Genomic DNA, 13143 nt, shown 5'->3' on the forward strand with positions numbered 1-13143 from the left:
TGAATGTCAAATTATCCAACAAAAGGATCAGTTGCATTTTCATGCATTGTGTTTAGCAAATTTCCCTTCCATTTATAGTCAGAGAACATAAAGCTATTTCTTTTTTAAATGAATGTCAAATTAGCCAACAAAAGGATCGGTTGCATTTTCATGCAATGTGTTTAGCAAATTTCCCTGCCATTTATAGTCAGAGAACATAAAGCTATTTAGTGTATGTGTGTACCTGGAGTTTCTGAATTAGCTCAGGAGTCACTGGATTTAATAAGACTTGTCCTTCTTCAGTCAGCATCAAAAATTTTAAGCAAATATAGAGGAGCTAGTTGAGAACCAGGAAACTCTTGGCTAGACAAACCAGCATAGCAGCAATAATTTCCATCAGATCACAGAACCTTGTCGATTAAACATTGTCCCCACCTACATAGCAATGTATAACGTAACTTTACTTCTTACTTACAAATTGATATTTCAGAACACAGCACAAATTTCACACAAGAAACAAGTTCCTACTTCCCAAGTCATATTTTGCTTAGTTTCCAAGATGTTATATCGGTACAAACCAACAGTCCCTCAGTTTTACTGCGTACCTCCAATAACAGTTTATAGAAGCCATGCTTTGTGTGTGTTAAATATTACTGATACTATACTGATCCTAGACTGGGCATTAGCTGTCTCTGGAATCAAAGATAATTCTAATGGCTACCTGAAAGCATAGAGTCCTTTACTTTGCGTGACTAATTATTAATAACGAATGGATTCAAATGGAACACGTTAAAATATACAACATACTGGAAAAAAAGGAGAAAGTCTGACATCTAGGCACCTTAATAAAAAGAAGAAAAAAAAATGCATACTAACACTGCACCTGGCTTATTATAGGGCAATTGCTGCTGCAATTCTTTGAACCTACTGATGACAGAAACGATTTTTTTTTTTAAAGAAAAAAAGTCAAATAAGCAAAAATGCAAAAAACAAGGAAGACATGAAGACAAATGTCTAAGAGAAAAGTCTGTCTCTTTTCCCCATATATCATTAATTTTTCAGTATGAAATCTAAGAATAAAACATCTTAAACTTTAAGGTATTTAGATTTCCCCAGGGTTTAGGTGGGTAATGAAACAACTATTTTTCAATGTCTCTCTGCAGAGAGTAGATGATCTATGGTGCTTCCAAACTAAGGATTTCAGATTGCCAACAAATCCACCAAACGAACACAAAAAGAAAAAAAAAAAAAAAAAAAAATCACACACAGCAGAACCAGGCTGCCAGACCATTACAGTCAGACACAGTTGCCACCGTCTTTGAGAACATGTGCAGCTTTATACTCTTTTACTACCAGAGAGAATCATCACCCACAAAGAACACAGAATATATTGCTCAGAAACAATTTTGGAGCCTTTCTGTCCACAAAATTCTGCATTTCTGTGTACTTAGTTGGATAACTGGGGGTCTAGGGTCCCCACTACTGGTGGTAGTGCTGGAAGCCAGTCAGAGCGTTTTGCCTGGGAAAGCAAACCGCTGGGAGCAGCAGGACAGCTCTCTCATAGAAGTTACCAAACAAAAAAAGCTGCTCTACTTCAGGGGACTCCCGATGACAGAACACACTCCTTAGAAACTGCCCTCAAGTAAAAGTCTTGCCAAACAGAAAGCTCTAACAAAAGCCAGCTCTTTCACAGGGTGAATGTGCCCACAGTACAGGTGCCTTCCAGCAGTTTCACTGCTTGAGGACACGACCAAGTGCAAGAGCAGCATTTTCTCACTTGTGCTTGCAAACACAGGATTCTGTGGGTATAGCTGGCATGCAGGCACTTTGTGAACCCTATTCTTCAGTATGTTATGTACTGTTCCTTTTTACGCTTAGTCCACTATAGAATTTATTTTCCTCTTAGCATTTTCAAGTGTATCTGGGACAAGGTGTGCCTTCTGGGACAAGGTCTCTGTCTCATTTCTCACCTGGTACCTGAAGTCCCAAAAGAGCCAAAAAAATAAAAAAAAACAAGGGCCTCAATCAAGTATTTGCAAGCAATTGTTACCCAATTATGATGTTCACAAAAATGGAAATGGTTTATTGGTAAAAGACTGAAGACCCTTTAATCATAACATATTTGCACCTAAAATAACAAAATTTACCTTGAAGAAGTCAACTTCAAAAGATAAATATCAAACACTGGTTAGCATCCACACATACATTTTCATCATAGGTTTTTTTTTTTTCTACAATTACTTTGAAACCGGAAAAATCCTCGTGCTATTATTCTTAATAATACATTACTGTAGCCCAAGGAATATATAATAGGAAAGGGAATAGGAGAGGAGAGAAGTGGTAAGATTAAGGCTAGCTTGACCTTGCTCAGTACTCACTGGATGTCAGCAAGTCACCGATGTGCGGTTACTCAGACAGGAGTATGAAAAAACTACATAAGTAATTAAAGGATGTAATTGCACATAATACAAAATAATCTCTGTGTGTGACAGGGGGAGTGCAGAGAGAGGCGGTTACCTTGAGGGGGAAAGAGTACTGGATATTACCCACGAGATATTACCTTTCTGGTTATGGCTATTTACAGTGGGCAGATCTTGAGCCACCATAAAGGTGGTTCACACGATGTGGCCTGCCACAGTTGCTGAAGTGAGCCTGTCAGACCTAAATAGTGAGTCTTACAGGAACAGTACAAATGCACTTCATTAACACGCTCGCGGCCGGACTCCCTGCCAGCATGGCCGAGGTTCAACAATTTCTCCCCCTCTAATGCCAAACCTGCAGGAAGGCATAAGAATGGCAACTGTCTTTTTGTTCAAAGATATGCATTCTAGCTTGTTCCATCTCTACTTGTTACTTAATTGGACGTGGGGCTTTTTAAAACCGATCTTGGAGGTATTTTGCCAGTAGCTTTCCAATAGGAGTCATGCTTTCAACATCATCTGAATAGTTATCTTGACTCTTGAATTTGTGTCTTCTTACCTGATAACATATTATCTGTTTTTATTGAAGGAAACTTCAAAGTCATTTCATGTTTGTGCCTGTGAATCATCAGATGATCCTCTGTTGGAAAACGCTGTCAGGCAAACACAGAAAGAGAGAGGAAGAGAGAGAAAGGGAAAAAAAAAAAAGAAAAAAAAAGAAGAATTTAATTCTCTAACAAACTTTTGGCATTGGACAGAATTTCAAAAATGAGAGAGAGAAAGAATTGTATCCAGCTAGAAATGTGTCCAAATGGCAGAGGAAACAAAATATTTGAAAATGCAAGTGAGTATGAGTAACAAATAGCTGTACTCTACTTAGAAACATATTTGCTGCAGTCCTCTCCGGGGCTGCAAACCGCAAGGTGTCATGCATTTGCCTGAAAAAGTGGCAGACCAAAGTTTTGGATTTTAAGGGTCTCAGACACCCGTTCCAGCTACCACAGCCCCACAAGTCACCACGTGCCTGAGGATCTGCGATAACTACTGCTGTGTATGCTCTTAGCCCACGGCAAACGCAAAGTAATGCGGCATATCTTAAATCACTTCACCGGATTTTTCTGCTTTTGTGTCTTTCTGCAGCCCCTATCTGCTGAACAGCAATAAAAATAAGCAAATAAGCCAGCCTTTCCCTACCCAAAAGTATTCAGGCAAAACACATAATTTTGGAAACCTCTGTTACTTCAACTCGATTCAAAGTGGCAATGCAATGGTGCCCGGTATATAACAACTACTTATGACCCTTTATGATATTAAATTATTTTCCTTTGTCAAGCAGAGAAGGTGATGTGCTTTGTAAGAAACTAATAGGTGTGCTAAGTTTGTTTTACAGCCTGATAACAGACTTCTACAACAAAAGGTTCTTTTGAACAAGACAAAGAAGAGACAAGCTTGAATAAATGTTCAAGCACTTGCACACTTGGGCTCTAAGAGCAGACTGGTTCTGTTAAGTTTCCTTCATCAGAAGGTGCACACACAGACCTTTGCTACAAAGACTGTAATAGTTTTAGCAGGGTCATTTCAGGACTAGCAAAGGCCAAAAGTTGTATCACCAGGGCTTGAGGAAAATACATAAATTTTAAAAACAGCTTTTTAAAGCAACAGGTACATAGGAGACTGTAAAAAAAATTGGCAACAACAGAGTTAAAGTGACTTAATGCTTTCAGCACGGTATATTCTTGGCTAAGTGACTTTGCTTGTGGCTATAGTATAAATAGCTGCAGTATGTCACACCTCCTGAGAATCTCCCTAAGCCCATAGACAAAGCAGCATAAATAATAGGAATGAATTCTCTGGAAAAAAAAAATAAAATAAAAAAATCCCAAAGACCTTTTCCTCACTGTGAAATCCTGGTTCGTTGCTTACTCATCTGGAAGAAATGCAGGACTAGAAATTTATATTAAGAACAAAGGGAATATGTGGAAGACCTTACTTGCTGAGATTGTGAGGGGAAAAAAAAAAAGCCACCACATTTTGTTTTTGTGGAAATGGATTTTCCTTCATGGACACCATGCTCTGTCTTCAGGGTGAAATCAGCCAGCTTAAAGAGGGCACGGGACAAGTGAGGAGAAGCTATTCCTCCAACCCGGACTTCTCTGTCCTTTTCCTAAGTCTACTTTCTTCCCTGTGCAGAAGGTCAACTCCCTCAGCCCTCGATCCACATCTGCGCTGGCTGCCAGAGAAGCCAGTCCCCAGACAGCTTAGCTGGATAGCAGTGCTACACTGTGCACTTCTGTCAAGTCCTCATTTCCAATAAATGGAGGCATTTCATGTTTTGAAATGGGAAATTAAATGTTTTTTAACATGAAGTCACACCTACATTGCTTGTCTTTCCAAAATGTAACAGCATACAACCAAACCCGCTCTCTGAAAACCTAAATGAGCTTATTTGGATCAGCTTCTCCTCTATTGAGAAAATTAATTCATAGCTGAGATGAAAACTCTGAAGTCCACTGATTTGAGTGGAAGTTAGTTTTAAGATTCAACAAAACGGTAAATAAAACTTCATTCTAAAACTCAGACGCTCTTACTCTACCTCTGTGACAGAATGGTGAAAGTTTAACTCTGCACGGGGAGATCTGAGGTGACAAATCCTCTGTCAGAGGGACAATCCAAAAGATGCACTCTGACACCCCTAGTGAAACAGCAAAGCTGCTCGGGCAGTTGTTACCCAGACCTCAGGCTTCATCCTTTCCTGATCTCAGCTCTTGGCAAAATCAACTCCAGTAATAGTCACCCATGGTTCCACCAGAAGAAAAAGTGTTGTAAAAATATTAGCCAGCTGAAAACTCCTAACATACAGTTAGAGCAGAGACAAGTTACCCTCCTCAAGAGAGGAGAACTCTGGTAAAAGGTAAGCTAAATCACTTAAAACAGGAAGCCTGTGGCAAAAGCCAAAATCGTGCCCTTGCCTGAAGATCTTACTCACAAACTCTTGTCATTAAACCGAATTAGGGTCAGAAGCACCACATGTGGAACTTCCCTCATCATTGCATAGGAGGGGAACTTCCCTCACCACTGCAAAATCATTGAAAAAACACATAAATCCCCAATTCAAAATCTTAGCAGGTAAAATCCTCCTTCAGGATTTGCAAGATCATTAAACATTTAAACATCTAATGTTACAGGTCAGATTATACCCTCAGAGTCACATGGCAGACCACCAGCCAAGAGGAACCCCAAATGTAAATTCTGGGGCAGAATTTATCTACAGGCTGCATTTTCTGTAGAGAATATTTATTAGAAAGATGTCTCAAACATTAAAAAAAAAGCTAGTAAGATATCATTGTATTTAAGTATTAAACAAAAACAATAGGGCTATCACATCCAATGGCAATATATTCCATTGTACATCTAACCAGAAGACAGACTACTGAGTCCTGCCTGGTGTGTCCTCTCTTGCTAGCCACTAAAGGCATTTGCAAAACCTGGCTTGAAACATTAAGGTTGGGGATGAGGGAAGGCACAGAAGCAGCTTGAGAAGCACTTTTACCAGCTCACCTTTGACTGGCTGTTGTATTTACTTTAAATATTTTGTAATAATATCTTGTGGGGTGAAGAGGGAACTGAAGGGGGAGAGGACTTCAGAAAAAAAACACCAACACATATTATTATTAGACATGTGTTAATATATCAGGAGGCATTATACAAGCCAGAGCTAGTGCTGAGGACTCAATTAATATCACCGCTGACTCCACTCACCTGTGAGCAGCCTGGGGCACTGCAGACAAAAGGCCTCTCCTGCTCCAAGTTCATCTTTGATTCCTCATAAATCTACATGTTAAAAGGGGAAGGGGGAAAGAAAGGGAACCTATGAATATACACGGTCTAAACTTCACACATACATGCAACATACCATCGTCACGGTTTGTGCTTTTATTTCAAACTCCCAAAACAGACCAGAACAAAGTTTTCATCCTCAGAGTACTAAATTTGCTAATATCCAGCAGGCTCCCTACAGTCTAAGTTCTTATTACTCCTTCCTGAGCACATATTTACTTTGAAGGAAGAAAAAAAACCCATTAAGCTTTCACAGCAGAAATCTGCCTCAGAAAAAAGCATATGTTCAGTGTTGTTATTAGATAAGACCGTGTCTACTCAGAAATATCTCGAATTAAGGGTTTTTACCTTTCCTTCTTCAGTTCCTGCTGAACAACATTAAAACCAGACGTCTAGGTTACTTCTGAGAAAGAACCCACTTTTTGAAGTTCTTCATCCATACTGTTCGATATTAGTAACTTAAATGCATTACATCCATGCTCTCGGTACACAGAAGATAATCGTGCATCTCTGCCTTTTAAAAGGTCAACTAGATCCTCAGGAGCTTGAAAAGTGAAGTTTTCTCTAAAACTGCAGCTTCCCCAGGGCAGTTGCAGTCCTGTAACCTTGAACTGAAGCCTGGGGCAGAGCTCCCAGGTCTTGAATAAAACTGAAGGAGGAAACATTCACCCTCAGAATGCACTAATGCAGCTGAATTTGTCTCAATATTAGAGCAGTGTCCCTGACAAGCATCAATAAAAATGATTTATTTTTTTTTTAGTAACATTCTGGGACATAAAATAAGTCACTTATTTCAGAAATGTCTTGAGCCTGTTGGTACAACTCGCATTACAAGGTAGAATATAGGAGCTGACCCAGCTTGAAGCACAACACATGACTTCTGCTTACATTATGCCTCAAATCCCTTAAAATTCAGCCTCACTGCAGCCCTGCTCAGACAAATATCTGAATTGTAGTTGTGTAATTTTTTTCATAAAACAAAGATAAATACCTTGGTGGAGAAGCAGACTTATTTTAAAACTACAAAAATCTGCAGAAGAACAAGTGCTAAAATTACTCAATCTTGTTGACATTTTTCAAAACTGCAATTCATTATTTCCTGTTGTCAGGAATATCTTTACCACACTTACACTTCTTGTTAGAAAAGCTTTATTTTCACAAAAGTTGCTACTAATCCTTTCAAACAATACATACACCGTTAATCTGAACATCAGCCAGACCTGTACTTAAGCAATTATTTTCTGTGCCCTAAATTCTCAAAAAAAATCCGAAAAATTTTTGGATGATAGCTTTTTCTTTTTAATTGAAATTAATTCTGGAGGACAACATTAACCTGACAATATTTTCATACTTATGACCTAAAAAAGTAAAAAAAAGGCAGCAGACCACCCTCTGCCTGACCTCACTGGCTCCCAGAAAAAGCATCCACAAGTGAAGAAATTGTGTTTTTATTTGCCCTTTAACCTCCACAAGGACACTACCCCCTAAAGGTGATAATTAGCATCAACTGATTTTCTTGACACGGACATCCCTACCAACATCTGGCCTGAGACAAGTGATCTATTGCAGCAAATACAGTCAGGTGTCAAAAAAGACCCTAACTCAGGACTAACCCATCTCTCTACACAAGGCCAGAACTGAAATAACTAAAATTGTACCTAATTTACTCCGTTAAGATTATTCATATCCTGTTTTGATTTAACTTACAGCTATGTTAAACTGAAATAGGATACTCATAATCAGAAATGAAAGAGTGTGTTCGGATAAAGACTAATACTAAAATAAGTAAAGGTGTTAAATTACTTCTAATTTCAGTTATTTCAGTTCCAGACTGTGCATAGACAAGCTCTTTGGAGGTGAAGCAATGAAAAGGTTCTGCATTATGCTATCCTGTCTGAAAGAAGCAGCAAAGAGATAACTGACTAAACAAACAAACCCCCAGAAAAACAAAACCAAAACCTCCAGCTAAGTTTGATTTTTAAATCCACCCCTATTTATGGGATGTGACCCGAGGATGTTGTCTTTCCTAAAGACCTTTTCACAGAAAGATTTAAAAAAAAAAAAAAAGCTACGTGTGGATAATAAAAGGCTTTATCTGATATCTCAATTATCTCTCCTGCAACTGAAGCACTGCCAAAGGTTTCTGTTACCCTTTTCTCCCCTCCTCAGGGGAGAGTGACAACTGCATTTTCAATAGCAGAACAACAGATGAGACTCAGTTAAAGAAAACAAGACAGTAACAATTCTGGTCCCAAGCGTCCAAGTGAATTTCAAAACATTACCAGGAATTATTTGGAGTTTGTTTTCTTATTGAGTATTGCAAGTCAAAAACTGCCCTCCCCACCCTGAGCTTGAGCTTTCGTCCCTAAATCCATCAGTACATGCTCTGCTACAATGAAAGGATTCTTAAGGTTACCAGATAGATAAGCACAGAGTAAGCACCAAAATAACTTACTCGATGAGGACCAGAAGAATCCTAAACATGGGGATCGACTGCAGGAAAACATGGACTTGGGTTTTATTCTCAGTACTTTGAAAAGATGTCAGATACAATGCCTAGTAGTTTACCACAAATGTACAAGCAACTGCTGGTTCCCACAAGAATTGCTCTTCTCAGACACTACACTTCAAAAAAAAAAAAATTCCAGAATGGCTATGTCATGTGTGCCCTCCAAGATACTATCTGGCATAACTTGAACCATATAACATGTTACCAGATAGTACAATACCCTCAAGACAACGTCGACCATGCAGAATTCGTATTTACATGTGATGCTATCACCTCGGTTCAGACTACAGTACTATTGACGCTCTTACAATAGGAAAGGACTGAAAGAAGCTGCCTATTACCAACAACTTTTGAGAGGGTGTTCAGTGCTTGGCAGAAACTCAAGCTTTATGCTTGAATGTTGACCAGGAACAAGCAGCTGAAAATTCGGGCTCTAAGTGTGAACCTCCTGCATCCCCCGTTCCTGCTGAACTCCGCAAGAGCTGCAGATGCTCAAGCAATGCAGGATCTCACCCCAGGTTTGCAGCAGGATGGGAGCTCTCAGCAACAGAGATGGGTTATTTTTTTTTTTCTTGTTGTACACAGCACAGTTTGCACAGCATCTCCTGTCCTTTAGTTCAGGACGTAGACAGTCTTATACACCCCCTGGCACACAGTTCACTTCACATGGCTCGTGTGTGTTGCTGGGCCACACAACCCACGTCGCCTTTTTCCAACATGTGTGCAGGTGGTTCAGCAAACATGAAGGAAATAACGCAACCAACGGCAACATTCCGACTTCACCTAATAAAAATAAATCACAGCAACCTTTCCATCTAAATTAAGGTGCTTATTAACCTTTGGGATCTTAACGACTCAAGTATACTTGTGCACCTTTCATAGTATTACATATGACTGACGCAATTAACACACATGAAGAATATCAGGAAAATCTACGATGACTAAGAAGTTAAAAAATTGCTCAGGCCTGAATTTTTTACTTCTGTTATCAACAGCAAAATTTATTGCCACTTTGTGAACTCTTCGAAGAGACAAACAAGGATTATAAATATAAATGAGCACTAATATTGATATGTCAGCATTAGTTCTGATATTATTAAAAATAGACAGGAGTGCATTATGCAGCAGAAAAAGGGGCTGAATTTTAATAAACATGTTAACAACATCTGTCAGCATTTATTGCCCTATTGTGACCACATAAAGAGCCTTATTGGCAGAATATGTAAGTGAGAAAATCTGCTACGCTGTTGTAGCCTGCCATTCTCCTGAAATATCACTCTGCTTAAGAAAGGTTAAGGTGTCCTAATTAGAAAAACAAATAAATGAAAATACAGAAGAAACATAGAAAGACTTCTCCAAACCATGTCACATGGAAGAGAAACAAGTACGCTCTGCAGCAAGCCAAGATTTTCTTCTATCCCTTGATTTCTGCATAAGATACTTCTAAACATTTTTTATTATAATTAATAAAACTGAAGTCCACAGCGGGGAATACAAGAACATAACAAAGAAATAAAAAGCAAACAAATGGGAAAAAAAACCAACCACCCTCAGAAAGCAGCAACAAACTACATCCCCTCTCAGCAGCGTCCAGAGGGAAGCACCCCACGTCCTCAGGCTCCTCAAGGAGATTTTGCAGAGCCCTATGATCATCCTTTTTGAATCAGAAAAATAGTTCTAATAACTAACACCAAGAAAGCGCGCTCCTTTCTCTCTCTCTTTCCCCCTTTTTAAACTCAGCAGTAATCTTATTGCCTTACTGGTAAAAACATCAAGCAGGCTTGTTTCCTGTTTCAATGTTATTCTTGAAGTGGGCTGCAGTAAGAATCTGATTTTCATTGGGCTATTATTATTTGCAGCTGCGCGACCTTTTTAACCCTCTTTTAAAAGTGACATTTCAGCCTTCAACCTCAAGCTGTCTAAATGTTGCAAGGTTTTCAGTCCTCTGATTAACAGTGAAAAAGAACCGATGGGGAGGTGTATACTACAATGTGTCTAATACAGGTCAGTGCACCCATCCTGCCATTTGCACAAGTGAGTAATTACACTCTTATAAGCAACCTGTTTGTTGAAATTAATCACCTGGGCACATGCTTGCAAGACAGGTTTCTTCAGCCTGGTGTGGCCAAGGTCACTGCGATTTCCAAATACAAGTACAAAATACTCAGTCGCCAAAATACTCACCACCAGCAGCGGTATGCAGAGGCACGAGCAATAAATGAAGCATCACCTATTTTTTTAGGGTGATGGCCACAATGTGTAAAAAGCGAGAGGAGACATGGCTATGGTGTATTTGTGCATATTAAAGAACCCCCTGGGTGTACGCAGCGTTTTAAACCGCTAGTTGTGGCTATTCAGTAGAGCACAACTTAGAGATAATCACAGTGTTATTAAACTGTTATATGAATGCTATGAAGACTTGTTGGTTTTGGAAGGGTAAGTACACACAGGGTTAATGCCCTCAGTTGTTCCAAATACCTAAAATTGGCTTTGCTCATTGGGCAAGGATGTATCTTTGCACCGAAGCGGTGCATGGTGTTTTTCGTCGGCACGGGCTCTTGGGTGGAAGTGCTTGTTTTCTGAAACAGCATCATGCTTTCCACACGCACACATACAGGGCTCATTATCACAGCCCTGCCTGCTTCGGCTGCTACAACCGAGGGTCTGTCAGCATTTCCATTAGAAAACCCCTCGTTTCAGGATTAAAGCATTTCCAAATGGTTCTGGATGCTGGAAAGCAATTTGTGTCTGGAGTCCCCAAGAAGGCCTTAATGTGATGCACATTTGAGCTGGGGCTCAAGCCCTCGCTGGTACCCCAGTGAAGTTTTTGTGACTGCGTTTCTGACATTTATATGTGGAAAAACACTCAGCTTGGGCCTTTATTCATTTGTTTTAAAAGAAGAGAGCCCCATAAATCTTTAGGCAGAGCCGAGTGCTCTCAAAAAGTGGTTGATGTGTGAATTGCCTCAACAGCAAGGAGCCTTCAGTCCTTTCCCCGTGGCTGGCAGCGCTGCCACCCAGCAGTGAGCACCCCCTGTGTGGCACAGGGTACGGGGGGGTACATCACTAGTAGCCAGCCCCTTGCCACATGTGAAGTCAGTGGCCACTGCCATGCTTCAGGATCATCTGAGAATGGAGCAACAAAAAGATTCTTGTTTCACACTGCCAAGCACCTCAGTTCTTTCTAAACGGCCACTGGGTTTGCTTACTGCCTGTCTGAACAAAATGCAGTGCTGGGAAGGCTCCCCAGCAGTACTAAGGTTCTGTCCCACCTCTCTCTTCCAGATATACCCACTCTCACCTCCAGGTCAGCTGAGGGAGAAGAGTTTTTGCTCCCTCACTGAAAAACACTGCTTCTGTTATCAAGGAAAAGCAAATAGCTGCCTTTCTTCAGCTTATGCAGAGCTGCTTTCTTCTCAAGAGAGGTAGAGCAAAACTGAGGATAACAAAATAAAAAGGGGCAAAGGTAGGAAATTGCAAAAGAGAAACAGAATGAAGTTTGTAAAACTCTGGAATTAAGGAGGGAGGGGAAAAAAGGGAAAGAAGCAGCCCAAAGGGGCTGGGAGCAAGGAGCCACCAGTGGAAATGGAAAAGAGAAAGAAAGTGGAAATGAGGACTGCAAAGCCCCGAGGACTGGGCTGAGGAAGAGGAAGGGAGTAAAAGGATACCTCTGAAAAAGGAACTCAAAATAGAAAGCAGATGACCTACTGCCTTCCCACGTAACAGCAGTGTGAGAGCCCAATGCTGTATATCATACATGCAACGCAGAGTATCTGGTAGAGGACAGAGTTTGTCCTCTCACAGGATGAGCTGTCATCCAGACTCAAGTCTAGTGAAAATGCACAAATCTCAATGATTACATTTCTTGGGCTCTCCATTTCAGTATAGGAAACTCATCTTGAATTCACTTGGTATAGAGCAAAAGGATTTGCTGTTCTACAGAAAAGGCCATGGAGTTATCAAGCACAGGCAATAGAAGACAAAAAAAAGGAAATAGGAGAATGGAGGTGAACAGTGAATTTAAAACAACAAAAAACAAACCCAAAACCCCAGCACTTCTGAAAACAGTTCATGAAAGTTATCTCAGCCCAGAAATATTCTATAGGAGGAATCAGATCTTTATAGGGAAAGATGGCTATTATTTCAACTCTGGAAAAACACTTTGAGGAATAACGTGGTTCTTTTGCACTCTGTGATTGGCCAAACGCAGCCGGCCTCACCTGGAAGCGTCCCAGGCTTGTAGCTCTGCAACTGTCCCCCACTGATGGCATTTGCAGAACAACCCTAATACCCGCTTTCCCAAGTCACGAGAGACCAGACTGTAACCTCGCTGACAGCACAGAGGTTTGCTTCATGGAACATGCAGCAGCGGCAGCACAAGCTGTAGCAACATAACCA

The 13143-nt window shown here is 40.3% G+C and overlaps 1 protein-coding gene across 2 annotated transcripts in view; it reads right to left on the bottom strand.

Moving 5' to 3' along the window:
• Nucleotides 1-13143, bottom strand: part of CREB5 (cAMP responsive element binding protein 5) — a 260711-nt gene that overhangs the window by 211192 nt on the left and 36376 nt on the right. For both annotated transcript variants that reach the window (XM_014937919.1, XM_014937917.1), the window contains exons 2-3: nt 6159-6230; nt 2959-3052 (exon numbers count right to left, since the gene is read on the bottom strand). In XM_014937919.1, the coding sequence (XP_014793405.1) occupies nt 2959-3052; nt 6159-6230 (166 nt within the window). The remainder of the gene's footprint in view (nt 1-2958; nt 3053-6158; nt 6231-13143) is intronic.

Source organism: Calidris pugnax, unplaced genomic scaffold, assembly GCF_001431845.1.
Source record: "Calidris pugnax isolate Ruff unplaced genomic scaffold, ASM143184v1 scaffold11, whole genome shotgun sequence".
In the NCBI taxonomy this organism is placed as follows: Eukaryota; Metazoa; Chordata; class Aves; order Charadriiformes; family Scolopacidae; genus Calidris; species Calidris pugnax.